Source organism: Sorghum bicolor, chromosome 5, assembly GCF_000003195.3.
Source record: "Sorghum bicolor cultivar BTx623 chromosome 5, Sorghum_bicolor_NCBIv3, whole genome shotgun sequence".
Lineage (NCBI taxonomy): Eukaryota > Viridiplantae > Streptophyta > Magnoliopsida > Poales > Poaceae > Sorghum > Sorghum bicolor.
In genome coordinates this window covers 2,272,945-2,296,613 of record NC_012874.2, presented here as the reverse complement: position 1 = coordinate 2,296,613, position 23,669 = coordinate 2,272,945, and the positions used below count along the sequence as shown (strand labels likewise).

The 23,669-nt window shown below is 41.8% G+C and overlaps 5 protein-coding genes across 6 annotated transcripts; 3 read left to right on the top strand and 2 right to left on the bottom strand.

Annotated features, from left to right (window-relative positions):
- On the top strand, positions 678-3,910 carry LOC8083777 (dual specificity protein phosphatase 12). The gene is made up of 6 exons (XM_021460736.1): positions 678-1,196; positions 1,586-1,638; positions 1,727-1,791; positions 1,881-1,959; positions 2,768-3,064; positions 3,357-3,910. Exons 1-6 carry the CDS (start codon positions 781-783, stop codon positions 3,509-3,511), a joined length of 1,065 nt encoding a protein of 354 aa, XP_021316411.1. The 5' UTR covers positions 678-780; the 3' UTR covers positions 3,512-3,910.
- On the top strand, positions 4,518-9,418 carry LOC8083078 (splicing factor U2AF-associated protein 2). The gene is made up of 13 exons (XM_002450176.2): positions 4,518-4,810; positions 5,070-5,198; positions 5,290-5,471; positions 6,296-6,505; positions 6,595-6,687; positions 6,831-6,869; positions 7,452-7,541; positions 7,623-7,725; positions 7,810-7,890; positions 7,993-8,069; positions 8,242-8,322; positions 8,558-8,649; positions 8,968-9,418. Exons 1-13 carry the CDS (start codon positions 4,705-4,707, stop codon positions 9,092-9,094), a joined length of 1,410 nt encoding a protein of 469 aa, XP_002450221.1. The 5' UTR covers positions 4,518-4,704; the 3' UTR covers positions 9,095-9,418.
- Positions 13,706-16,003, top strand: LOC8069271. The gene is made up of 3 exons (XM_002450175.2): positions 13,706-14,029; positions 14,645-14,720; positions 15,768-16,003. Exons 1-2 carry the CDS (start codon positions 13,907-13,909, stop codon positions 14,708-14,710), a joined length of 189 nt encoding a protein of 62 aa, XP_002450220.1. The 5' UTR covers positions 13,706-13,906; the 3' UTR covers positions 14,711-14,720; positions 15,768-16,003.
- On the bottom strand, positions 14,999-17,698 carry LOC8069270 (calcium-dependent protein kinase 25). 2 transcript variants are annotated; one of them, XM_021461353.1, is made up of 7 exons: positions 16,678-17,698; positions 16,454-16,569; positions 16,195-16,362; positions 15,961-16,088; positions 15,760-15,859; positions 15,436-15,545; positions 14,999-15,314 (listed from the first exon to the last, which is right to left on the bottom strand). In XM_021461353.1, the coding sequence occupies exons 1-6, from the start codon at positions 17,681-17,683 to the stop codon at positions 15,447-15,449; spliced, it is 1,617 nt and encodes a 538-aa protein (XP_021317028.1). In that variant the 5' UTR covers positions 17,684-17,698; the 3' UTR covers positions 14,999-15,314; positions 15,436-15,446. The 2 variants fall into 2 exon arrangements, with proteins under 2 accessions (XP_021317028.1, XP_002448943.1); XM_002448898.2 differs by lacking the exon at positions 14,999-15,314 and having other exon boundaries at positions 15,351-15,545.
- On the bottom strand, positions 20,067-22,716 carry LOC8083077 (L-aminoadipate-semialdehyde dehydrogenase-phosphopantetheinyl transferase). The gene is made up of 5 exons (XM_002448897.2): positions 22,239-22,716; positions 21,954-22,086; positions 21,580-21,818; positions 20,865-21,036; positions 20,067-20,719 (listed from the first exon to the last, which is right to left on the bottom strand). Exons 1-5 carry the CDS (start codon positions 22,364-22,366, stop codon positions 20,561-20,563), a joined length of 831 nt encoding a protein of 276 aa, XP_002448942.1. The 5' UTR covers positions 22,367-22,716; the 3' UTR covers positions 20,067-20,560.

The window sequence follows — 23,669 nt, the reverse complement described above, 5'->3', positions numbered from 1 at the left end:
GTACATACCTTACCTCGTAGGAGGTAAGAGTTTCAACAAATCATAGCCTGAGTAACTAAAATATTAAAAAAATGAAAATCATGATCAACAATTAAAGAAACAAATCATCCTAAGATCATGTTTGTCATGCAGCGCCCCTGCCTGTTTTGCGGCCTTAGGTCGCGTGCAGGTGAGAAACAGTATGTCACCTAAGCACTTAGCCTCTTACCCCTGCATCGTGTAATATATTGTATTTTAGCGTTTAAAATTTATTTTCAAATATAATAAATTTTAGAGGAGAAAACTTACTTTTATATTAACATTTTCTATTTATCAATCAATCACCTTTAATCATATAGCGTCTTATTAGGAAATAAAACAAGTTCTCATGAAAACATCATCATAATTGTCGAAACACCTAACCCTACCGCCGTTGTGCGGTCTTTATCTTTGGCAGTAGCATGTGAGTTCTTTTTTTTCACTTGTTGTTTTCAACATGATCGACTGTGTTTATTTCGCTATGACTGTTTGCAGGCTGTAGCTATATGTTTACAGTGTAATCCAGTTCATTTTTACGGCCAAAGCAGCAGCTGCAGGAAGCGCAAGCGCCTAAATCATGTGCACGCAGTAATTTGGGGGTTGGGTTAATGATAATCACGATTGAAGTTAGGGGTTATACGGTAAAAACAAAAAACAAAATGATTCTTTGAAAAAGAAAAACTAGGTCTTCCACTCTTCCTCCACTCGGCAGATTTCACTGACTCCCACCGGCGGTCTCCGCCTCCTCCGCCGGCCGCCGCCATGCCGCACCTCGTCCGCGAGCGGCTCTACTTCGGCGACATCAAAGACGCCATCGCCGCCCTCACGGAGTCGTCCCCCACGCCGCACTTCACCCACGTCCTCTCCGTGGTCAGCTCCGCCTCCATCTCCTTCATCACCGACTGCCGCCCAGGCCCCTCGATTCCCACCGAGGAGGTCCGCCGCGTCGTCGCCGGCGAGAAGGGCGCGCCGCCGACCGCAGCCGTGGCCCCCGGGACGCTGATGCGGGTGGTGGAGCGCGCGGGCCAGGGGCTGCGGGTCACGCGCATGGCCGTGCCGCTGCGGGACACCGAGGAGGAGGACCTGCTCGACCGCCTCGAGCCCTGCCTTGATTTCATCGATGAGGGCAGGAAGGTCGGGAATGTGCTCGTACATTGCTTTGCTGGGGTGTCGAGGAGGTAGGCGTCTGCAGCGTTGTCATTTTCGATTTATTTTTTGGATGAAGTTAGGATTTATATTTCGGAACAGTCATGTTTAGCAATGGAATTAGGTTCGGCATGTGGTAGTGATAACATAGCAGTACAAATGTCGGAATGTGGTTTGCTCATTTGCAGATATGAAATTTGACCAAACCAATTGGTGTAAACTGAATGTACTGAATGTTTGTGACACAAACCGCTTTGAGTAGGCTGCTGCCTGCTTGACATTTGAGAATCAGAATTGGACTTACCCATGTAGCGTTTCTATCTAGTAAATTGATTTGCACAAACCTGTTCACTTGTAATACTGTCAACTCCTTTTTGCATCTTTGTGTATTTATTCATAATTTATTTCAAACTTACTGCAGTGCTTCCATCATTGTTGCTTACCTTATGAGATCAGAACAGAAATCTCTTGAAGGTCTGAACTCTCTTTTCCTGGAAAGAGAACATGTATCTTTTCATCTCCTGTACTTGAATTTTACTCATGTTGCCTTTTTTCTTCGCAGATGCATTAGAAGCTTTGAAGGAGATTTCAGAGTCGGCATGCCCGAACGATGGCTTTCTTGACCAGGTGAGATTTGCTCATGAGCTGCTGGCAGCAATGCAGCATATGAACTTCTGTAGTGTTTGTTGCTTAGCTGAACATTCTGTGCCCTGCAGCTGAAATTATTTGAAGAAATGGGCTTCAAAGTTGACACTTCAAGTCCTTTGTACAAGAAATTCCGCTTAAAAGTGTTAGGTTAGTCCTGATCCATTTTGTTTAGAGTGGTGTTTACTAGTTCTCTAGTTGCCGTGACAGAGTAAATAGGCCTTCCAGTTTCCACGGGGTATTCTCTATGTTTTATTTGTTTGATCCCTCCTTGACTACTCTCACTGAAAATAGTGTCAGTTTGCCCATGTGTGGTTTAGGTAGACCAATAGACCAATACATGCTTTCAAAAGTAAACTTGTTGACACTGAATCATGAAATGTCTTCCTCGTGTATTTCAATGGTGCACAAGTGGCAGTCGATATAAAATCAGTTTGTGTTCTGATACCTTTAGATTGAAAGCATGTTCTTCCAGAGCGATCCCTGATTCATGCTGCAGAGCATTCAAATGTTTTTTTCCTTGATAATTTGTCTTGTTACCAACGAACTTCTACCTGCACTTATGTATCAATATGAAGTGCTGTACGGTTAGGATTTTGTATATGTAGCTGCACCTGAAATGAATAAAAATGTGTTTCAGTATTTTTTTTCCTCTCTAAATAGTTGAGATCAGTCTTAATCTGTTAGAAGTTTGAGCATTCAACAATACTATCAGGTCATCAAATAAATTTGGTCATTAGTAAATAATAATCCTTATTCATTATGAGGCAGTAGTACGCTTGGTGCATCTTTTACCATGTAATTTTTCTTATTACGTTATTCCTTATAGATCTGTTTGCTGCATTGTTATGAGCGTGTGAGGACATTCTTGATTTAATGCAAGTACAAAAGTACCTCTAGTTTCAATTTATTTCAACAAACATGTATTCTGTAACCTAGCTTGTGTTTTCTCTTGCAGGTCAATCCTACAAATTTGGGGAGAAAATAAGCAGCTATATGTTTGAAGATGACCCTGGCCTTTCTCCACAGTCTGGCTCTTGTCAAGATTCTTCAAAGGTTGAGCAACGTAAAACAGCTTACCGCTGCAGGAAATGCAGGAGAGTTATTGCTGTAGAGGACAATGTTGTAAGTCATGTTCCTGGTGAGGGTGAATCTTGCTTTGATTGGAACCGAAGGAAGAGTGGTCATCCATACAACAACAAAGAACAAGATTGCTCATCTTTGTTCGTTGAACCTCTGAAATGGATGACTCCAGGTAGGCTGTTGTTATTACCTTCCTCGGGAATATGAATCTGTATGGCCTATGAAATAGCTATTTGTGTTGCGAAAAAAACATATCATAGAAGCCTTGCACATATGGTTGTTTCCCATTGAATAATATTCTACACCTAGGGTGTAGAATAGCGTTGCCGTGTGTGTGTATATATATATATACTTGATGTTTGAGCAGTTGTACACCTGTTTGGTCTTAGTTGCGCGATTTTATTGCCCCATCCTTTTGTTAACTAAACCTTACACGGTTTCACCTGCCTTTGTTCACCAAGCAGTAGAAGACGGTGCTTTGGAAGGAAAGCTATCATGCATCCACTGCGGAGCTCGGTTGGGATACTTCAACTGGGCAGGAATACAGTGCAACTGTGGCAGCTGGGTTACTCCTGCCTTCCAAATTGTTAAGAGCAAAGTTGATATCAGCACCATCTAGACCTCGGGTATAGGACCCTCCCCTACCATCAACAACTTTGAGAGACGAGGAGCATGGCACTACTGGCGCCTGTCGGCTTAATATTTTGTGTACAATATGAACTATACAGAATACAATGAAGCAGCGTCTTGTATGTTTTTCCATTGCTGATCAGAAGCTGTGTGCAGCGAACACCGTGTATTAGGGATTTGCTGATGTAACAAGTTGCCGTGATGTCGGTGATCTATATGGCTGGAAATGGATCGAATATAATTTGAGCAGAGAAAGGCACACGAACTAGTGCATTCAAATGCGTGCCCAATATGAATAGTATTTCATTCCTTTTTCAAGGTGCACATGTATCTTATTAAGATTCAAACTTTTTGTGATATGCAACCACCTAGTCTAACAGTTCTCAGATTTCCTTACTACCTTCGTTTTGTTGGATTCATTTCTCATTCTTTAATGTACTGAACTATGATCATGAGTTTATTTTCATGCATCAAATTTAAAACCCGTCTAGCAGCGCAATATGCACACAGATTTTTTCTATTTGAAAACATCTGAGTATTTTGGTAAAAAAAAAGAAGTACTCCCTTTATCCAAAAAAAAGAGTCTAGTTCTAGATTTCAACTAAGTCAAATTTGTTTAAGTTTAACTAAGTATATGCTCCGTGAAAAGTAGTATCATTATTTATGTTTTATCTACTATTATTTAAATGTATTCCATGGTTAATTTGACTATACTTATCTCATATTTTTATAAATGTTAGTATTATAATTTTCTTTTGTAAATTTAGTCATATTTAAAATTGTTTGACCTTACTGAAAAACAAGGATTGCATTTTTTTTATACGGAGGATGCTACAAAAGGTCGGTGTACAATGCAGATTTGACTTGTCAACAAAAAAAAAATGCAGATTTGAAAACGGAAATATAAATAGTGCAGGCGTGCAGATATCGGTAACAGAATGAACCCTAGCCATTGGATCGCGAGGGTCGGGGCCATCTGAGCCGTCCAGATAGGTACTTCTCGAGCCTTCGCCGAGACGGCGAGACCCGCCGTGCTCCCGGCTCCCGCCGCGCCCCTCTCCGGCCACCCGCCCCCGCATTCCTCCCCCGCCGCCCGCGCCGGTTTCCATGAACTAGCACCCCCTTCCTTCGCCAAGTACCCAGACGCTTCCTCCTCCCCCTTCTCTTCCGGCTTGGGTGCCCATGGAGACCAGCGGTGCGGCCGCCGTCGCCGCCACCGAGGTGGGCTGGTACGTGCTCGGCCCGAACCAGGAGAGCGTCGGACCCTACGCGCTCGCTGAGCTTCAAGGTGACTGTTTCCTTCACCCTCCTAGCAATTTAGTGCGTTTCGAGTTCTGAGTTTTCTCTGTGAGGTCGGCCTTAGGGTTCAGTCTGTCCTGAAAATCAAGCTTCTTGCCCGTTTTATTCTTGTTTTCTCTGAAGTTTAATAATCGGGTTGGGTATCTCGCCAAGAGGATTTCGTTTCCACTCTTTTCAAGGTGAATAATTGTGTTCCTTCTTTTCCCCAAATAATATTCTGAATGAAACAAATGTTGCTCCCATTGCAGAACATTTTGCAAACGGTTATCTCAATGAGAGCACGATGCTCTGGGCAGAAGGGAGGAAGGAATGGATGCCACTCTCGTCCATCCCTGAGTTACAATCTGCAGTCACATCAAAGGATCAATCTAAACAAGGTTATATGTTATTGCCTTGTAGTCTTGTATTGTACCTGTAATGGAAATTTTGTAAGGTTTTCTTATCATTCATTGAACTTATTATGTGCAGATGCTCCAGATGTTGATGATGATTTTGAGAAATTTCAGAAGGAGGTTACCGAAGCCGAGGCAGATGTGGACCAGCAAGATGATGAGCGGCCAGCAACCCCGCCGGATGGGGAGGAAGAATTTACTGATGATGATGGCACCATTTACAAATGGGACCGTACTTTGAGGGCATGGGTTCCTCAAGTAAGTACTGATAATCTGTCTTTTCCTTCCCTAGATAAATAAACTGCTTAGATCCATCAGTTGATTGCATGACTTTTCACCATGAATTCATGACAGTCTCCTGGCTTAGAGCCTTGATCTTCTGTACTTTCTTTATGAATTATCAGTGTAGATCATCTAATAAAAACTAGTATCAGATGTGTATTGTGTAGACTTACATATCATTTCTTCAATTTATCTGTTAATATGTGGTACAACAGACTAATGGAAAGTATCACCCGCCACATAGTAAACTCAGAAGTTCTTGTTAACTTATTTAACATTTGAAGCATTGTACTAGTTTGGAAATTTATGCTTGGAGAACCTTTAGTATTCTCACTCATGTGAGATTTGCAAGAGCTTTAATTGACCTGAGCTCTGTTCTTTACTGTCTCATAGCCTTGAGGACTGAAACCATCTATTCATATAAATCAACCTTTCTTTATTCTCGAGCTTACTATCTCATTGGTTTCTTGCGTATGACCATGATACTTGTAGTTTGCTGAACATTGAAGACACCAATGGGTGTGTTAGTTTTCACCTTTTTTGGAAGTTTTAATACAAGAAAAAAACAACTATGTTTGTCCCACCAAATACTAAGTTGTGGTTTTGTTGCTAATGTACTTAGCATTGCTTTGATCTATTGGTTATGTTGGCAATAATAATGGTATATACATTGGGAGTTATCCATTACATTTCATGTTCCGCTGTATTCTTTTGAGGAAAAACTCGCCTTCTTAATACTGTTTTCCTCTCATCATTTTTTACAACAATTTTCTCTTCCTGTATCCTGTATGTCTTTATAGAATGATGCATCTGGTAGCAAGGAAAATTATGCTGTTGAAGAGATGACTTTTGCACTTGAGGAAGAAGTATTTCAGGCACCAGATATCCTGGGTCCTTCTGCACTAGAAGAAATCAACACTCTATCTGAAAGCAAAAACAAGGGATCAGATAAAGCAGAAACAAGAGGAGACAAGAAGCGGAAATCTTCTGAGAAGCCAGCTGAGAAAAAGGTATAGTTTCCAAGTCATTCTTGGAGTTCTTTATAAGTTTGTGCATGTTAATTCTAGTCTTCATGTAACCTATTGAACTTCTGTGGTAGGAAGCTAACAAACCTCCAGAAAGTTGGTTTGATCTCAAAGTCAACACACATGTCTATGTAACTGGTTTGCCTGATGATGTCACGGCTGAGGAGGTAAATTGCTTCTATCAACTAATTCTACATTTCATTTCTCTTATGGAGATCATTTTGTTCAATGATCATGTAACAAATTCTTAATTAATTGGTTATTTAAAAATTACTTGTTCTGAACTTCTGATGCTGGATTTCTTTTGCAGATTGTGGAGGTATTTTCCAAGTGTGGAATAATAAAGGAGGTATGCTTTTACTCTGCTGTGTTGCAGAGAAAATTGTTGTGTTGTATCATTCATTCTTGATGTTGTTTTGATATTTTTCACCGTGAAAAGAATTAGTTTTTTCAGTATTTGGACTAATATATAGTTGCCATCTGAGAATGTAACTAATTGGAATACTGGCAAAGGAACTTTGTAATTTAACTTATCAGAATCTTGGGACCTTGGAACTTGGATTAATCATGTCACTGCTGTTCATTATTGCAAACTGTTCAACTCAGCAATTATGTATTTTACTGTCGAACCAAGCATTTAACGAATTTCAGTTGTCCTTGCAGCATGCATTGTACTAGATATTGGTACAGCTTTCCATTGGCCGTCATAGATGGATAATATTAATTGTTGAAATGTTGTGGATGCCTTAAATAAACTGAAAAAATACAATATTTATGTGATATTTTATTTCGAGTAGGTATTGCTTTATTAGTAATATGTTATATATGTTATAAAAGCATATGGCTTGTGCTGTGGCAGTTATATTTCTTTCCTGAACTTTGATGCATTTAGACACCTTTAAATGCTGATAAATGATAATTCATAATACAGGACCCAGAGACTAAAAAGCCACGGGTGAAGATCTATACTGATAAGGAAACCGGCAGGAAGAAGGGTGATGCGTTGGTGACATATTTCAAGGTATCACCTTGTTAACTTGCTCAGATTATTTGGACTCATTATGCATTTCTTTTGACGTGCCTTCTTTTTCCAATGATTTAGGAGCCTTCTGTAGCTTTAGCGGTTCAATTGTTGGATGGGACATCATTCCGTCCTGGTGTTAAGATTCCTATGTCTGTAAGTCCAGCCAAATTTGAGCAGAAAGGTATTGTTTCATGATACTAAAACCAAATACTCTATGTGCCATCAGCTACAAAACTTGTCACTGATGCCATCACATGTGTTTCAGGTGATGTTTTCATTTCAAAGAAAACTGACAAGCAAAAGAAAAGGAAGATCAAAAAGGTCGAAGACAAAATGCTTGGATGGGGTAATTTGGATTGCTGTTTTTTGGTAGTTGTTGTAAATAATGTAGCTGATTCAAGAATTGGGTCTAATTTCATTTGTTTTCTTGATAATTTCCTCTAACTAGGTGGGCATGATGATAAGAAGCTGATGATTCCTACTACAGTAATTTTACGGCACATGTTCACTCCTGCAGAATTGAGAGTAAGTAGCTGAAATATGCTTGATGCCTCCTGTAATATGTGCTCTTTTGATCTGAGACAGCACTTAATTGTACTTGGTTGCATACTGGATCATTCAGATTGTTCATATGAGGTTCATGCTTCATAGCAACTATATTTTCATTCCTATTGGATTAACGAAGAATATCCTGCAGGCTGATGAAGAGCTTCTTTCTGAGCTTGAGACTGATGTTAGAGAGGAATGCATCAAGTTCGGTCCAGTGGATAATGTCAAGGTACACCTAATCCCAGATATACAGCTTTTTTGTAAATTTGTCTAGAAAACAGATTTGACCAGCTGTTTCCAAAACAAACTTTTCATCATTTCAATAATAATTACGAGGTGCATATTTTAAAATTAAGCCAAATCAGCATGGATCAGCCATAATTTCCTTAACTGTTCCTGTTGCTGTTTTCCACTAACCTGCTGCAGTTACATTGATTAATGTGCTTGTTGTTTTCTGCATGCAGGTTTGTGAAAATCATCCACAAGGTGTTGTATTGGTGAAATTCAAAGATAGGAAAGATGCTGCCAAATGCATAGAGAAGATGAATGGCAGATGGTAAGTCAACAACTCAACACACACGATTCTTTCCCCCTTTTGTTTCTGATGTGGCGATGTTAGCGGGGAGGCTGAAATGGAATTTTTGGCTCACAACCTTGCACTTTTTGTCTGTTTCCAGCACAAACCATTTGTTATATCATTTCTTCATTGGCTTTCCTGTGAAATGTTGCGGAAAACTTGTCTGATTAGAGATGCCGAGTTGCCCTCGGAATTGTGCATGTTTGCTTGTCTACACGTAGAAGATTAATTATCTAGCATTTATGCACCATGATCGATCTGTTCTGATAGCATTTGTCCTCATTTCTTACCTTGCAGGTTTGCTGGGCGGCAAATCCATGCGAGCGAAGATGATGGCTCTGTTAACCATACTCTTATCCGTGACTACGATGCAGAGGTGTCAAGACTGGATCGGTTTGGAGAAGAGTTAGAAGAGTCAACATAGACGATATACACCTGGGATTGCTGCCTTGTGTGATAAGATAGCAGCAGTAGTTTTGTGTTTTACCTCATTCATAGGTTGGGTCTTTCCACTCCTAATTGACATCAGAAAAAGAAAAGTTATTCGTTATCAGTTATCAGCCATGAGCACGCCGTTTGTTGTTGCAAGACTGCAACTTAAAGAGATGCATTATTTCCCTAACATGTAACACCTGCTAGTAAGTACGTTTGCAATGCTCGTCATATCTAGCAAAGTAGCATCACACTGCTTTGTCAAAGATTGGCGTTTAATGAATGAGAAGTTCATTCAGATACCCCTCCCTATAAAGTGTCAGCATTTTTGTCCGAAATGTGGAAATTTTTATATTGTGCATAAACCACTACTAGCTAGTGCATTGCCTTACAGTCTAACCGAGAATCTGAAATCTGAAATTCCAATATGGCTGAAGTAGTTCCGTCAGCTTGACTGCAACAATTAAGCGACTTCCATCCAGACTCCAAAAGAGAGAAACGGCTGGGATATGTGTATCATACATATGCATATAGCATATACTCATATGTGCTAATGTTAGTTCAGCAGTAGCGCACGGAAATCTTTGTTCTGCATTTTTATTGCTAGTAACAAATATTGTCCGTGCGTTGCAATAGAAGAAAAAAAAACTATATTAATAAAAAAATGAAGACACATATATTATATTCTAAACTATAATTAATTTATAACAAAACATGGCAGAAATTTTATTTTTAGGTAGACGAAGCCGCCGATGTGGTCCTGAGGTGACCTGCATGCAACCAGAGAACACTATCTCAAACTAATTAAATTTGGAGTTGGTCAGCGTAATTCTAGCACAACCCTCCCTTGAAAAGAATGGTTGAGGCCCTCTCTCTCTCCCTCTATTTATATATATATATGTAGAGAGAGATCTACAGTCACACACACTTGCAGACGACGGAAGTTGTAGATACATCAAAGATGATGATGAGGTCGACTAATGCAATTTGCCTCGTTGCATTCATCGTCGTCGCCGCCGCTGCCACCTTGACGACGACGACGACAGAAGCAGCGGCGGCGTCTCCGGCGGCGGCGGAGTTCCTCCAAGGTCGGTGCAGCCCTAGCGTGATGCCAAAGGTGATCGCGCGGCACTGCTACGACTCCCTCCTGCCGGAGGCCGGGAGCTTCAACGGCAGCAGCATCAGGGTCATCGGCGCCGCCACGGAGCTCATGGTGGCCAACTTCCGGTCCTTGCTCGCCGAGCTGCGGAAGCTCAACGGCACCAAGCAGTACAAGCTGGGCAAGTGCGCGGAGCAGGCCGCGGAGTTCGAGCCGGGCCCCGGCAAGAAGGAGCCCGAGAAGCTTGCCAAGATCAGGGCCCTGGCCGCCATGGGCGACGACAACAAGGTGGAGTACGTGTACGACATCTCTTCGTGGATGGACGAGATGGACATGAAGTTCTCCCGGGACTGCCAGCCGGAGATGAAGGCCGTCCCCGACGCCGACAAGCTGCTGCCCACCAAGGCTGTCATGTACCCATCCATACTCGTCGTCCAGGGTCTCGTCAGCGGCTACACGCCTCCCCGCTCCGAAATGACGTATCCATAAATCGTCGTCGTCGACGTCTCATGCATCCATATATGGTCCACACAGTCACAACTTGATTAATCTCTGTTGAGTACTGTTTCACAGTTAATAACTTGTTACTGTAACAAATAAGTGAAACAAACGTTTGCTATTTATTTATTTATTTATTTATTTATTCCCTGTTTGGTTTGAGGAATGTTAATTTGGTATCTATTATTATTAGTTTTTTACTTCTCATATTTATATTTACTTTGTGGAATAGAATGAGTCACGTTCGCCTCTATATATATAGTTTTGAGGGCCTACTGTAAGCCCTTTATGGACTATCTTTTAATTTTGTAATATATATGACTAGCAAATATATATATGTAAGTCTCAACGGAGTCTAATATATATAAAAATCGGATTCCGTATGGTCACCAGATATGAGTTGTTTTAACTCGAGCACGGATCATATGAGTCCATGTTACATGAGATACGTACAACGACCCAATATATATTTTAATCGGTCTCGTATTCATTATCAATTTAGTTATAGATTTATTTAGATATTATAAATCTATAACTAAGTTATACATAATTCAATGAGTATAAAATTTATACTACAATTCAAATATACAATAATTAGACCATCATAAAAATTTCATCATCATTTTTGCCTCCCCAATCCCAAATATAATCGTCGATCATCTCATGCATGGTCCATGGTCACAACTCACAACATGCCATTCTTTTTTTTAAAAAAAAATGCTTCATGTACGTTCCCCTGCAGGGGCGGATCTAGAGTAGTAACATGGGGGTACAGCTGTCCCCCCAAATTTTTTTGAAAAACATCTAGTATATATATCCTTTAATAGCATATACATGTATGATACATTGTTATATATAATTGCTAGTCTGTTCAGCCCATACAACAATCTTAACACTTTACATTCACAACTATTTTATCACCATTTAGTGATCTAATTATGTTATGTCCATGTTGATGAACTATATCGTTTTCGTCCGTATCTCCACGATTAAAATCCTAGATCCACATGTTCCCGTGTCCACCCTTCGATGGAGGTTATGTTACTACTTGTGCCGTTAATTGAATTTAGAATAAACAATGAAATAACCAAATATCCTGTTGGAACAAGATATTGGGTATTTCTAGCTTTCCTTCCTTCAAAAATTCCTATAAGAGATTGAACTTCAAGAGCAGCTTGTTGGTCTAAAGGAAAGTTGTGAGCAATGAGCATTAGGTTTGTGCAGTGGCGGACCCAGAAACGGACCAAGAGGGGGGCTAAATAATATAGCTAAAACTTTTTTTTGCTCGCTCAATCCAGTACACTAATAAATATAGCTAAAATTGATAATTTAATATTGATTTAAAGTGCTCAAAAGTAAATATTCATAGAATAAACATAGAAAAATACCAAATACATGAAGTCTTTCACTAAAAAGAAAAATTGTTAAACATTTTTTGAGCCCAAGAGGGGGGCTGCAGCCACCCCAACCCCCCCCCCCCCCCCCTTGAGTCCGCCAATGGGTTTGTGCATTACCTCCATACCAAAGATTATCATGGTTGATGATGTCAACCCAAGTATTAATAATATGATCTTGGCTATCAACTACAAATTATTTGAAATTGAAACCATTTATTTAGAGTGAATGCCATAGTACTAATACTAAGCAGTCAACCAGATCCAGTGGCGAAGCTACATTATAGCTTGTGGGTGCAAATGCACCCACAAAAATTTTAAAAATCACTACTAAAATCATTTTTTTCATCATAGTTGTTGCTTATATTTTTACATATAAGACAAGTGCATCATCCCTTAAATTGCTTTAGCTTCGCCACCGACCAGATCCCTACTACGCCAAGCAGCCAATTAAGAAGTGAGTAATTTCCCCAACGATATGATGTGCAACATAATCTCTGTCGTTGAGTGTCACAATTAATAATAACTTGCTACCGTTACAAATAAAGGAGTATGTATGTTCTCCGTTGTGTGAAACGAGTATTGGTATCCAATCATTTTGTGTTTGTTTTGAGAAATGGGTGGTCTATTCTTATTTTTTTCACTCCTCGATCGTATCCTATCTATAATTTTATATTTACTTTGTGGAATAGAATGAGTCAGGTCCATCTCTGTAGTTTTGAGGGCCTAAGGACGACCTGTAAGATCTTAATTTAACTATCTTTTAATTTTGTACTCTTTTCATTCTAAATTATGAGTCGTTTTGAGTTTTTTTAGTAAATTAGTTTTGCTATGTATCTAAATATAACGTATGTTTACATACATAACAAAATTTGTGTAAAAAAAAAGTAAAAGTAACTTATAATTTGAAACTAACAAATATACTTGTACGTTACAACTGGATCCAATATATAGAGACACTATAAGAAATTTGAGGATCTATGATGCTTTTTCTGTGATGATGAGTCAATTCGTCAACACGTCATTCTGTTTTATGATGACTTATTGACTTTCATGAGCTGTTTTAGTTTAAGCTAATTATAAAGTTCTACTCTATTATATATTTTTTAAAAAATAATATTTTTTTAGAGTTGAAGCAGGATCCTCTGCCAAATGACCCTCTGTTCCTCAATGTCGTGTTCGCATGGCCCCGATGCAAGTTCCTGCCTCCCGTTACCTTTTGTCGAGACACTCTGAACCAGTGGCAGAGCCAGCCGAAAAATATATATGGGGTGGAGAGACAACAAACTAAACAATAATAAAAAAATTAGTCATGTGCCATATTTATACTGGAAACATATAATTAGAGCAAAGGAAAGTACTTAATTGTAATATATAAAAAAAATGGACTATTGGTACCTCTCTTAAAGAAAATTAAACAATATTTGTGCTAAAAAATAAAAAAAACAGTATATCAAATCTCAAAAAAAAAAAGCAACCTGGCGTCCTGGCCAATTAAAAAATAGCACTCGGCCTGTTGGGCGAGTCCGTCATGGGCAAGCAACCTAACGCGGCCCGGCCCACGTATTGGCAGTTCTGGGAAGCCCAAAACAATAAACTGCACTCGTCTTCAACCTCTGTCTGACTGGCCCGCCCTTCTCGCTCCGCCGTGCGACGGTGCCCAGCCCCAGCGCCAGGACCGTCCGCGCTCCGCCGCCGCCTCGTCTGCGGGTCCGGTCCTCGAGCCGTTCACGGCGCCTTTCCTTGGCGAGCCAGCCGTCTGTCTGGTGGTCTTGGCCCGACGAAGGGCGAGGAGGGAGGGAGTGAGAGCGAGATGCCGCACCGAGCGCGCCCGATGACGGGGCTGCTGGTGTTCATGGGCGTCAACCTCGCGCTCTTCAACACCATCAGCCCCGTCTACGACTTCGTCTGCTTCCACCCCTACTGGGAACGAAGGGTACCAGACGAGCCCCACCCTTTCTCCTTTCTCCTCACCCTCCCCCATCGCAGAGCTCAGTGCTTTAGGCGTTAGCCTTTAATCCTCCTTTACTTTACTAGTCGCAATACTTATATTCTCGCTGCCGAGCAATGCTTGATGCCACGGCTTTAATTGGCCGCACTCGCTGATCCATGTTGTATGGGGGCGTGTGCGTCATCTGTTTGCAGGAATGTCTGTGTGGCCAGGGAGGGGGCTGTGCCTTTGCAGTCTTTTCCCTGGATTAGGATTAACATTACCTTGCGTTTCTTAATTTCAGACCAAGAGCATTTGTGTAGATTTAAGTGGATTTGTGGTCTTCTGTTCCGTTTCCAGTTGCAAATGTGTGTGTCACCAACTGTTTGCTGAAATGCCTAGCTTGGGATGAAAAATGATACTATCCATAGTTTGCACGTTATTTGAAACTATAGCTCTGTACGTTCCAATGATCATACTTCAGGAGTTCTTGTGATATTTCTATCGGGATTCAGAACAATACCATTTTGTGGACACCTTTGTTCATCTGTGTACTCATTTCTTGATTTGATGTATGCATGTTATAGATTAAGTCATTTAACTTCGTGTTCAACTATATAGAGAGAACGCCGCCGAAGGGAACTTGAAGGTCTGCAAGCGAAGGGTTCTCTAGAAACTACTGACTGAATTCTCCTAGGTAAGAACAAGCTTCCCAGTTCCTCTGTTCCATATTTTTATTCATTCTGCCACATGCAAGAAACATGTTCTTGTGAAATAATTAAACTTAGAAGTTATTACCTCTTCCCTGCCACCATATAGACCATTCTTTTTTTTTTCCAGTGGTTGTCTTAAGTATGAAGATGTTCCTTGTACAATCTGTGGAAGTGCTCACAGCAGTAGCCTTTTTTTATATAGAAAGAAAGATTCCCCCCAATTGTATCTTGTGATGATTTGAGATCTGTTTTGACCATTCTATTTTTTTCTCTTATTTTTATTGTTTAATAAATTGACATCATTATGTGTTCTGTCATATGGTTACCTTATCAGTAGATCTCGTTGCATGTTGTTCCCTCAAATGTGTCTTCTATTTTTGTGCAAGGACAATGAGAATAATACATGCCAGCAGTAGCCTTCTGTAATATGCACTTGCTGAATCGTCATCCTATTGTTCTGTCTCTAGCAGTAGTACGTCAAGCTTCTGTTTGGTTCAGGACTTCCAGACTGATTAGCATGCATCATGCACTCGTCCATGTCTTTCTCAGTTCCTAAGTATGCATAGCATCCAGATTCCCTGCAATCAATAGCACAATGTACACAACCATCCATGAACTCATTCGCAAAAAGTAACTCCATTGCATTTGTGGATAGATGTACAAATTTGCTTGTTTTGAGCTGCTATACACATTACACACTTGCTGTTTCACTATAGGACTACGTCTCGCCTCTTCTTGTTCATTGGGTCAGCACCTGCTGTCCCTTTCCTCATCATTGCCACAAACTCCGAATAATCTATCCTTCCATCCTACATGTGCAAAAGTAAACATAAGTCTTTTGATTTAATAAGAAACTAAAAACACATATGCTCAGTACGAGGAACAATTAATCATGACAAGTTAGCCATTTGATATAGTGGATTCTATTTTTCTAACACCGCCACCTCACGAGTTGATAATGCTGCTGTGGTTTCTATAGTTTATTATATGTCAACTAAAATTTACATAATATTTGTTCCTTACATTGTCAGAGTCGGCATCTGAGATGACCTCTTTGATTTTGTCGGCGTCATACAGCCCTTGCTCCTTCAAGGCGTGCTCAAGCTCTTCTTTAGTGATGTACCTGTGAGATAAATGAATATATTATATGTGTTCTCTGATATATATGTTGTCCAGAATTGAGGTACCAGCTACCAGCTGTATCATTTTAACCATTCAACTTACCCGCTGTTGTCCTTGTCGAAATACTGGAATGCTGTGTAAAGGTGCTCCTCTCTGTCCAATTTGTTCATGTGCACTGTTGCGGTGACGAACTCGTCGTAGTCAATTAACCCGTTGCCATCAGCATCAGCCTGGAATTATATAAAACATTTCAAAACAGAGATATTGAGATTACCTCTTCACTTTGAGAGAATCACTTTTTTTTTAAAAAAAAAAGTCTGTACTCTGGAAACTCACTGCTTCCATTAGTTTCTCCATTTCACTGTCTGACAGCTTGGGTCCATGCTTTGCCAACCCGTGCTTGAGTTCGTCAAGCGTAATGGTCCCACTATTATCCTTGTCAATGTTCTTGAACATCTCCTTCAGCCCTGTGATCTCCTCTTCAGATAGGCACCCAGCTATGATCTACATTAGTTCATCAAAGGGCATAATGAAAATTTTTCCTTGTATACAAGCATTGTTGTTGAGAAGTTCTCCATTCTTATCAGATATGTACCCTCAATGCCGCTTTCTTGAACTGGTTCATGGCCCTGAACTGCTTGAGCCTGCCGAGAACAACATTATCAAGCGGCGTATCAGGTGCATCGCCATCTTCTTTGATCCATGGGTGATCTACAAGGTTTTTTTCAAATCCGCGTGTTGAGGCCAGCCACAATTATTGATCATGCATATTATGTCCATCTTCTATGATTGATTGGTGGTAACGATGTGGCTACTTACTGAGGACCTGGAACGCCGTAAGGCGCTCCTTAGGGTTGATGTTGAGCATCTTCTTGACGAGATCCTTGGCTCCCTGCGAGATGTGCGGCCATGGCTCGCTGGAGAGGTCGAGCTGGCCTCGCAGGATGGCGGTGAAGATGCCGTTCTCGTTCTCTGCCCAGAAGGGAGGCACGCCGGCGAGGAAGATGTAGAGCATGACGCCGACGCTCCAGATGTCGGCCTCCGGGCCGTACTTCCTCTTGAGCACCTCGGGGGCGATGTAGTAGGCGCTGCCGACGATGTCCCTGAGCATCTCGCCTTCCTTGAAGAAGACGGAGAGGCCGAAGTCGGTGGCCTTGAGCGGCGCGTCCTCGTCCTTGCTGAGCAGCAGGAAGTTCTCGGGCTTGATGTCCCTGTGCATCACCCCCATGGCGTGGCAGGTGTGCACGATCCGCACGATGGTCCGCAGCAGCGCCGCCGCGCCCCGCTCCGTGTACTGCCCTCTGGCGATGATGCGGTCGAAGAGCTCGCCGCCGGCGCAGAGCTCCATCACCAGGTGCACGCTCTGCTTGTCCTCGTACGCGCCCCGCAGCGCCACCACGTTCGGCTGCCCGGAGAGGTGGTGCATGATCTGCACCTCCCGACGCACGTCGTCCACGTCCTCCTTGGTCGCCAGCTTCCGCTTCGCGATCGTCTTGCACGCCAGCTTCTCGCCGCTCGCCCTGTGCGTGCACAGGTGCGTCACGCCGAACTGCCCGCGACCCAGCTCCTTCCCCATCGAGTGGGTGTCGCGAACGTCCTCCATGGGACGACCAAGCACAGGGCCAACGGCCGCCGCCGTCGCCGGTTTGCCGCCGCCGGTGGGCGAGGCCGGCTTCGTCGTGCCGCCGCCAGCCGCCGCGGACGACGAGGACGGACGTTCGTTGTTCGCGGACGACGCGCTGCGGCTTGCCGCCTGCGCCTTTGGTGCCGACTCGGCGGCGGCGGCGGCGGCCTCTCCGGTGCCCTTGGAGCAGCACTGGCCCATGGCTGCTGCTGCGGCGGGGAACGCGTGCTGCCGCCTGCTCCGACGGAGGGCAGGCAGCCACGGACATGAACGGCAAGAGATTTTTTTTTTTTTTTTTTTTTTTGCCTAGTTTGGAGATGCATGGTATTTTGCGTTACGATAGAAACAAAAAAAAAGGTTTCGAGTTTTTCAAGGGTAGGGAGGGAATGGCGGGAAAGAAGAGCAGATTAATTGGGGTGTCTCTTCTCTTGAGTCTTGATGACAGATATAGGGCTGCCTGCTGTTTCTGGCAAAATTGATCAACAGCACACAGCACAGCATTTTCAAAGTGTTTGTAGGTGTCAGCAGAAACAACTTCGAGTATTTGCAAACATCTGGACTACAAGTCAAACAGAAGTTTCTGCAAATTTTGCATGTTGCTGCATTTTTTTTTCATTGGCAGACTGAATTCGTTCTAAAACCTCCTCTTCATCTCTGTCAAACCTCTACAGATGGTACTCCTCTCATTTACAAGAGAAATTCCAATTTTCTGCATTCTTACGATAACATATACATAGAATAAGAATGAACAATATATATAGGAAAAATGAAGAAGCTCCCCTCGGCCCTCTCGCTCTATGTCCGTGCCTCACTGGGAGTCGTTCAGCCGCTGCTTTCTGTGTTTGCTCCTGCTCTGCCCCTCGCGCCATGTCCGTGCCCATCGAGTCAAGAGTCATTCTGCTGCTCCTTTACATTTTGCATGATCCTAGACTCCTAGAGTCAATAGTCATTCTGACTTTTGTTGCCATTCTACGTAGTCACTAGTCAGCCTGTTTTTTTTTTTCTTTCTTTCTAGGATGTTCTGATTTACGTCAAGAGAAAAAGATATCTAAGATCGTTCGTCACACGTACAATCATGTGTAGGCATTATTGGAAGTCCAATTAAGAGCTAAAATAATACTCAAGCCTAGGAATTTATTATCAAAATTGTAATTTATGATTAGTGCATCCATTTGTAATGTATGAGATGAATGGAGCAACATTGCACAAAATAAAGTATATTAGGAAAAATAAAAGGACAAAAAAGAGGCAAAGTAACATTAATAATATGCCATGTTGTATATGTAACATTGGATTTCTTTGGGACAAAAATTGTAAACATGGTAATATGTTGATGTTGTATGTCTATAACTTTCCTTTTGTCACACAAATGTACATCAATAAACCTTTATTTTTGCAGTTGATGAACACTGATCTGACAACTGAAAATGACCAGAGTAATTAACTAGTGCTAGTTCATCAAAACTTTTCAAAATTACTAGATTATGTAGCTAAATAGTACAAGTTCATTATTACAACGTCTATCATGGAACACCAAAGGCCCCAAGCTCCCATTTCTGTAACTGGAATGATACCTTTTTTTTAGCTATTCATGATGAACAAGGCAAAGATTCTATGTATGTAATGTTGTTTTATATTAGGAAAAAGAATTCCAAGGACATACTAATAGAACTTTTCATTTGGTATTATTGTGGTAGATTATTGTAGATTTGGAGAATGCTAATTACTCTTTTAACATAAAAGTTGTTCCACTTTTAACATAAAAGTTGTTCCACTATCCACAAAGTGAAAATTTCTTTTTTTTTTTCTCGAACACGCATGAGAACTGTGTATCATAGTCATAAGTAGACCCAAACCCACCTACTACTACTTCATGAACACAAAGTGAAAGTTTCCTCTGGAATAGGCAGCACAATATGTAAGGCCTTGTTTAGTTCGCGAATTTTTTTTTAGCTTTGGTTTGTATTTGACAATTATTGTCAAATCACGGACTAACTAGGTTCAAAAGATTTGTCTTACAAATTATAGACAAATTGTGCAATTAGTTTTTATTTTCGTCTATATTTAATTTCATGCATATGTCCAAAGATTCTATGTGACGGGTGGAAACTAAACTAGGCCTAATTGTTCCTCCACATTGACTAGATAGAACAATTTTTTGTGGCTTCTTACTATATCCTTTAGATGACCTTTTGCTAGATGTAGGTGTCTACAACATCCACTGGTTATGGTGATTAAATAAGCTTCACAAGACCACAAATGGTATGGTGTTGTCCATTCTCTATGCGTCACAAACACAAATTTGGGTTGACCAAAAAAAATACCTTTTTTGCAAACATAGTTGAATCCTAAATCTGCTCTTTCTCATAATCAAGTTACCCCAAACAGCCCACCCGAAATTTTGGGTTTAGACAAATATACAGATCATCACCAACAACTCCCCACTTCTCTCTCAAACCTTCCCCTCTCTAACTTGGATGACGAGAGATGGATGGAGAGCTAAGCAGATGAATTTTTGCATAGTTTGGATATGGTTTTGGTTGGTTTGTAAAAAGAAATGTTTTTGGGTCAAGGGTGGCAAGACTGATCAACTGACAACTGCACTTCATTATGAGCAGACTGAATTCATCGTAAAATAGACCTCCGCTGTCACTCATATTCATGTGTGTCAAATCTCTAAAGATGGTATATTGCTCTCATTTACAAGAGAAATTCCCTTTTTTTGTCAACGTATGGCACGCCAATGTCTATCCCCATGGCACTACATGACTGGAGGAATGGAGAGTAGGCCTACAAGGTCCTCCCAAGCCAATAGAAAGACCTCGTGCTCCTGGTATGGTCTTCTGTCATAGAAAACCAAAGGCTACAACACCACTTTCTGTAATAGAAGAGATGCATCTTCCCTAATTTTCATGATGAAGCTGTAAAACAAGACCTTCCATGGTTGACATGTGGCTGTATATTAGATTATTAGGAGCCTGGAGTGCTGGGAACATATTCAGACATCTATTATATGGTCCTGCTGTTGTAGGTGACTGTAGATGTCAAGAATGCCTGATACCTGTTAGCCAATTACCCCTATGATGATTGTGTAAGCTGTTCCACTGTACGCAAAGTAAAAGCTTCTTCTGGACTATATAGTGCAGAAGATAACTGTTTCTCTGCAATAATCACATTGGACAATGTTTTCTTGAAGCTGTTTATACCATCCTCTGGATGCCCTTTTGCTATAGATGCCTGCAATTTCCATTAGTGGATGGTTAGTAAATAAGCAGCCCTGAGAACAAAACTGGACAGAGTATCCATTCTCTATGCTTGAAATATACTTTTAGAACTATATATACTCTGTGTGTTAAGTTGATGTTACTATATCGATACATACCAAGTGTGTTTCATCAAGTTTGAAAAGCCAGAATCTCCATTTCTTAGACACTTCACCATCAATACAAATGGAAATGTTAGTCCAGTCTTCATGGTGGAATTCAAGTCGACGCAACCCAAACCCAATGCCAGCACCTACGGCTTTGACAAATGCTTCTTTGAGACACCAATACCTATAAAGAACAGAGTAATGCACATACTGAATTTGAAGTAACACCGAACGTCATCATTAATATTGACATGATATTCACACAATAAGTTAATAATCTCATCTGAAAATTAGATGGCATCATGCTTAGCGCTGAAAGTACAGGTATAATTTTTTTGGTAAACAGAGAACTATTGCTTTAAAGATCGGGGGTGGGGGGTGGGGGGGGGGGGGAGGTTTCTTCCAACTTTTTCTGATGTAGTTCAGATAATTGAATGAGGAGCCGTGTAAGAGGTACACTTTATTGGCAAAAAACAACGCAAATGCAAATTTGAAGCCACAGGTACCTCAACTGATTTGCAACATCAGGAATATTTAAGCTAGTTATGAAGAAATTTTAGAAATAGTACAGTACTTTTGTCATTATCGATATGGCATGGATGATTCCCAGGATCCACAGATAAGATGCTTTAGCTCCCAACACATGCGAAGCAATATACCATGACTGAACTGCTGATTCTGAATGCATATGTCATCTACCAATAAATCCCTGAACGAAACATAGTACCTGTAGAACTCTGTCAGCACATCCCTGGGAGTGCCAGCACCAACGATGCAGTTCCACTCATGGTCAGTGAGGTACGACGAGAAGTTGCTGACAAACTCGGTGGCGGTTTCTCCATGGGGCTCGGAAACAGATACAATATCAAGGCCAACAAGGTAAAGCTGTTCTGATGCAATGCCGACATAGTCTCCCTGGTGCGAGGTGCTGAAGTTGAAGTTCGGGAAGTCTGAACAATTATTCTTCTGCAAGATGAATCAATCCAGGAGTAGGTCAGTGGCAGGATACAACCGGCCAGAGTACCAGATAGAAACCTGCAAAGTTGATGATGATTGCATATATGATGGAATTAAGGAGAATTTGAAAGACAGTGTGCATACTAGGTACGGTTTCCCCTCGGCTGTGCGGCATATGTTGATCTGGTGGAACGGGATGTGGAGAAGATGGTGCACGAGCGAGTACTGCAGCAGACGACTGACGAGCGCCCGCTTCCTGTCGTCCTCTTTCACGAACCTGCAAGCGCACGCCTGAAACGAGCTCAATTCGATGCCAAGCTAACTGCATCGTGTGCAAATTGGTGGCGCGAGCAACAGTGAAGTTTTGAAGCTCCGATCATCAGTGGAGTTGAGGACGGACAGGTTATGGGGGGGCAGCAGGTACGGTACCTGGAGATGGCGGGGCGCTCGTGCGGCGGCAGGAGGGCGGCTGCAGCGTCGAACTGGGCGGAGGAGGGGCGCCAGCTGCTGATGTCGACGAGCCACCGCCGCACCCCGCTCTTCCCCTCCGCCGTCATCCCCCACCCCTAAGACCGAGAGCGGAAGAATCGTGAAACGCCGGAGGACCTCCTGTCGGCTTCGCCGGACCGGACCGCGCCGCCGCGATCTCGCCGGCCTTCCGCGCCGCGGCTGAAGCTGACGCCGTCTGGTCCAGCTCCCTGCCGCGCGACCTGGCCCCGCCCGCCGACGGTGAGCTCCCCGACGACCCCACAGATCAAGATGGCGCTCTTCAGCCAGCCCCCGCCTCGCCGGAGTCCGTCGGCGGAAGGACGAATGTCACGATTCCATGCGCGAGCCGGCCGAGCATGCCTGGTGGGACCGTGGGAGTGGATAGGAGGGGCAAAAGGGACTTTTTGTCTTTGTTGCCATTGTAATCTGTTTTGTGTCGCCGGAAGGATGATTAAAAAACACAATTTCTTTGTTTTTTAGCAACACTTGTTGTTTCAAGCTAAATCTATAAATTATTTAGTAGTGTTTTTCTTTCATAATAATTAGTGAACAGTAGCCAAACGAGCTGATAAAAAAAGAAAAAAGTGTTTTTCTAATCATCCTTCTCATAACACAAAAATAGTTTACAACAACATCAGCATACTCACACATATATGATTACACATGCCCGGTCTGTCAACATGCACCCAAACTTGTCTGCATCATTATAAACAAGTTACGGCTATCGACAGGAGTTTGAGATTCGGGTTTGTCCGGTCTAGGCCTTGTTTAGTTCTCAAAAAATTTTGCAAAATTTTTCAGATTCTTTGTCACATCGAATCTTTAGACGTATGTATGGAGTATTAAATATAGACAGAAAAAAAAAACTAATTGCACAGTTTGGTCGGAATTGACGAGGCGAATCTTTTGAGCCTAGTTAGTCCATGATTGGATAATATTTGTCAAATACAAACGAAAGTGCTATATTGTCGATTTCTCAAAATTTTTTAAAACTAAACAAGGCCTGACACAAATGAAACTGAAAACAAGTATTGATGACTAACTTCCCAGAATTAACAATTGAAGCCAAAACTGAAAATCAGAATACCGCTAGGTCAGTTGTGCTCAGTTTTTAAAAATGTGCCCTATCCTAATCCTAATTCTAAGGAGGAAATTGGTCGTAAAATATCGGACAACAAGTCTATATGTGATGAGTTTATCTCTTCTCTACTACTCAGACTTTGTTACATATATTGGCAGACGTAGACTCCAAATATGAGGACACATGTTACATTTGAGATATGGCGATGTCGTACAATTACTTGCCACCTTGTGCCATTGGCACTATTTTGATATGCGATAGTGAAGCCGCATTAGGAGAAATAATATTCC

Excerpts from the sequence above, each read along its gene's own strand:
- LOC8069271 (XM_002450175.2), top strand. The coding sequence starts at position 13,907 with ATGCCGCACCGAGCGCGCCCGATGACGGGGCTGCTGGTGTTCATGGGC. Across the intron at positions 14,030-14,644 it reads ACCCCTACTGGGAACGAAGG|AGAGAACGCCGCCGAAGGGA; the intron begins GTACCAGACGAG and ends TCAACTATATAG.
- LOC8083777 (XM_021460736.1), top strand. The coding sequence starts at position 781 with ATGCCGCACCTCGTCCGCGAGCGGCTCTACTTCGGCGACATCAAAGAC. Across the intron at positions 1,197-1,585 it reads TTTGCTGGGGTGTCGAGGAG|TGCTTCCATCATTGTTGCTT; the intron begins GTAGGCGTCTGC and ends AACTTACTGCAG. Across the intron at positions 1,960-2,767 it reads ATTCCGCTTAAAAGTGTTAG|GTCAATCCTACAAATTTGGG; the intron begins GTTAGTCCTGAT and ends TTTCTCTTGCAG.
- LOC8083078 (XM_002450176.2), top strand. The coding sequence starts at position 4,705 with ATGGAGACCAGCGGTGCGGCCGCCGTCGCCGCCACCGAGGTGGGCTGG. Across the intron at positions 7,726-7,809 it reads AGCCAAATTTGAGCAGAAAG|GTGATGTTTTCATTTCAAAG; the intron begins GTATTGTTTCAT and ends CATGTGTTTCAG. Across the intron at positions 8,070-8,241 it reads TCACTCCTGCAGAATTGAGA|GCTGATGAAGAGCTTCTTTC; the intron begins GTAAGTAGCTGA and ends AATATCCTGCAG.
- LOC8069270 (XM_021461353.1), bottom strand. The coding sequence starts at position 17,683 with ATGGGCCAGTGCTGCTCCAAGGGCACCGGAGAGGCCGCCGCCGCCGCC. Across the intron at positions 16,570-16,677 it reads TACGGCGTTCCAGGTCCTCA|ATCACCCATGGATCAAAGAA; the intron begins GTAAGTAGCCAC and ends AAAACCTTGTAG. Across the intron at positions 15,860-15,960 it reads TTCGACAAGGACAACAGCGG|GTACATCACTAAAGAAGAGC; the intron begins GTAAGTTGAATG and ends TTTATCTCACAG.
- LOC8083077 (XM_002448897.2), bottom strand. The coding sequence starts at position 22,366 with ATGACGGCGGAGGGGAAGAGCGGGGTGCGGCGGTGGCTCGTCGACATC. Across the intron at positions 22,087-22,238 it reads GAGCGCCCCGCCATCTCCAG|GTTCGTGAAAGAGGACGACA; the intron begins GTACCGTACCTG and ends GTGCGCTTGCAG. Across the intron at positions 21,819-21,953 it reads CCGAGGGGAAACCGTACCTA|AAGAATAATTGTTCAGACTT; the intron begins GTATGCACACTG and ends TTCATCTTGCAG.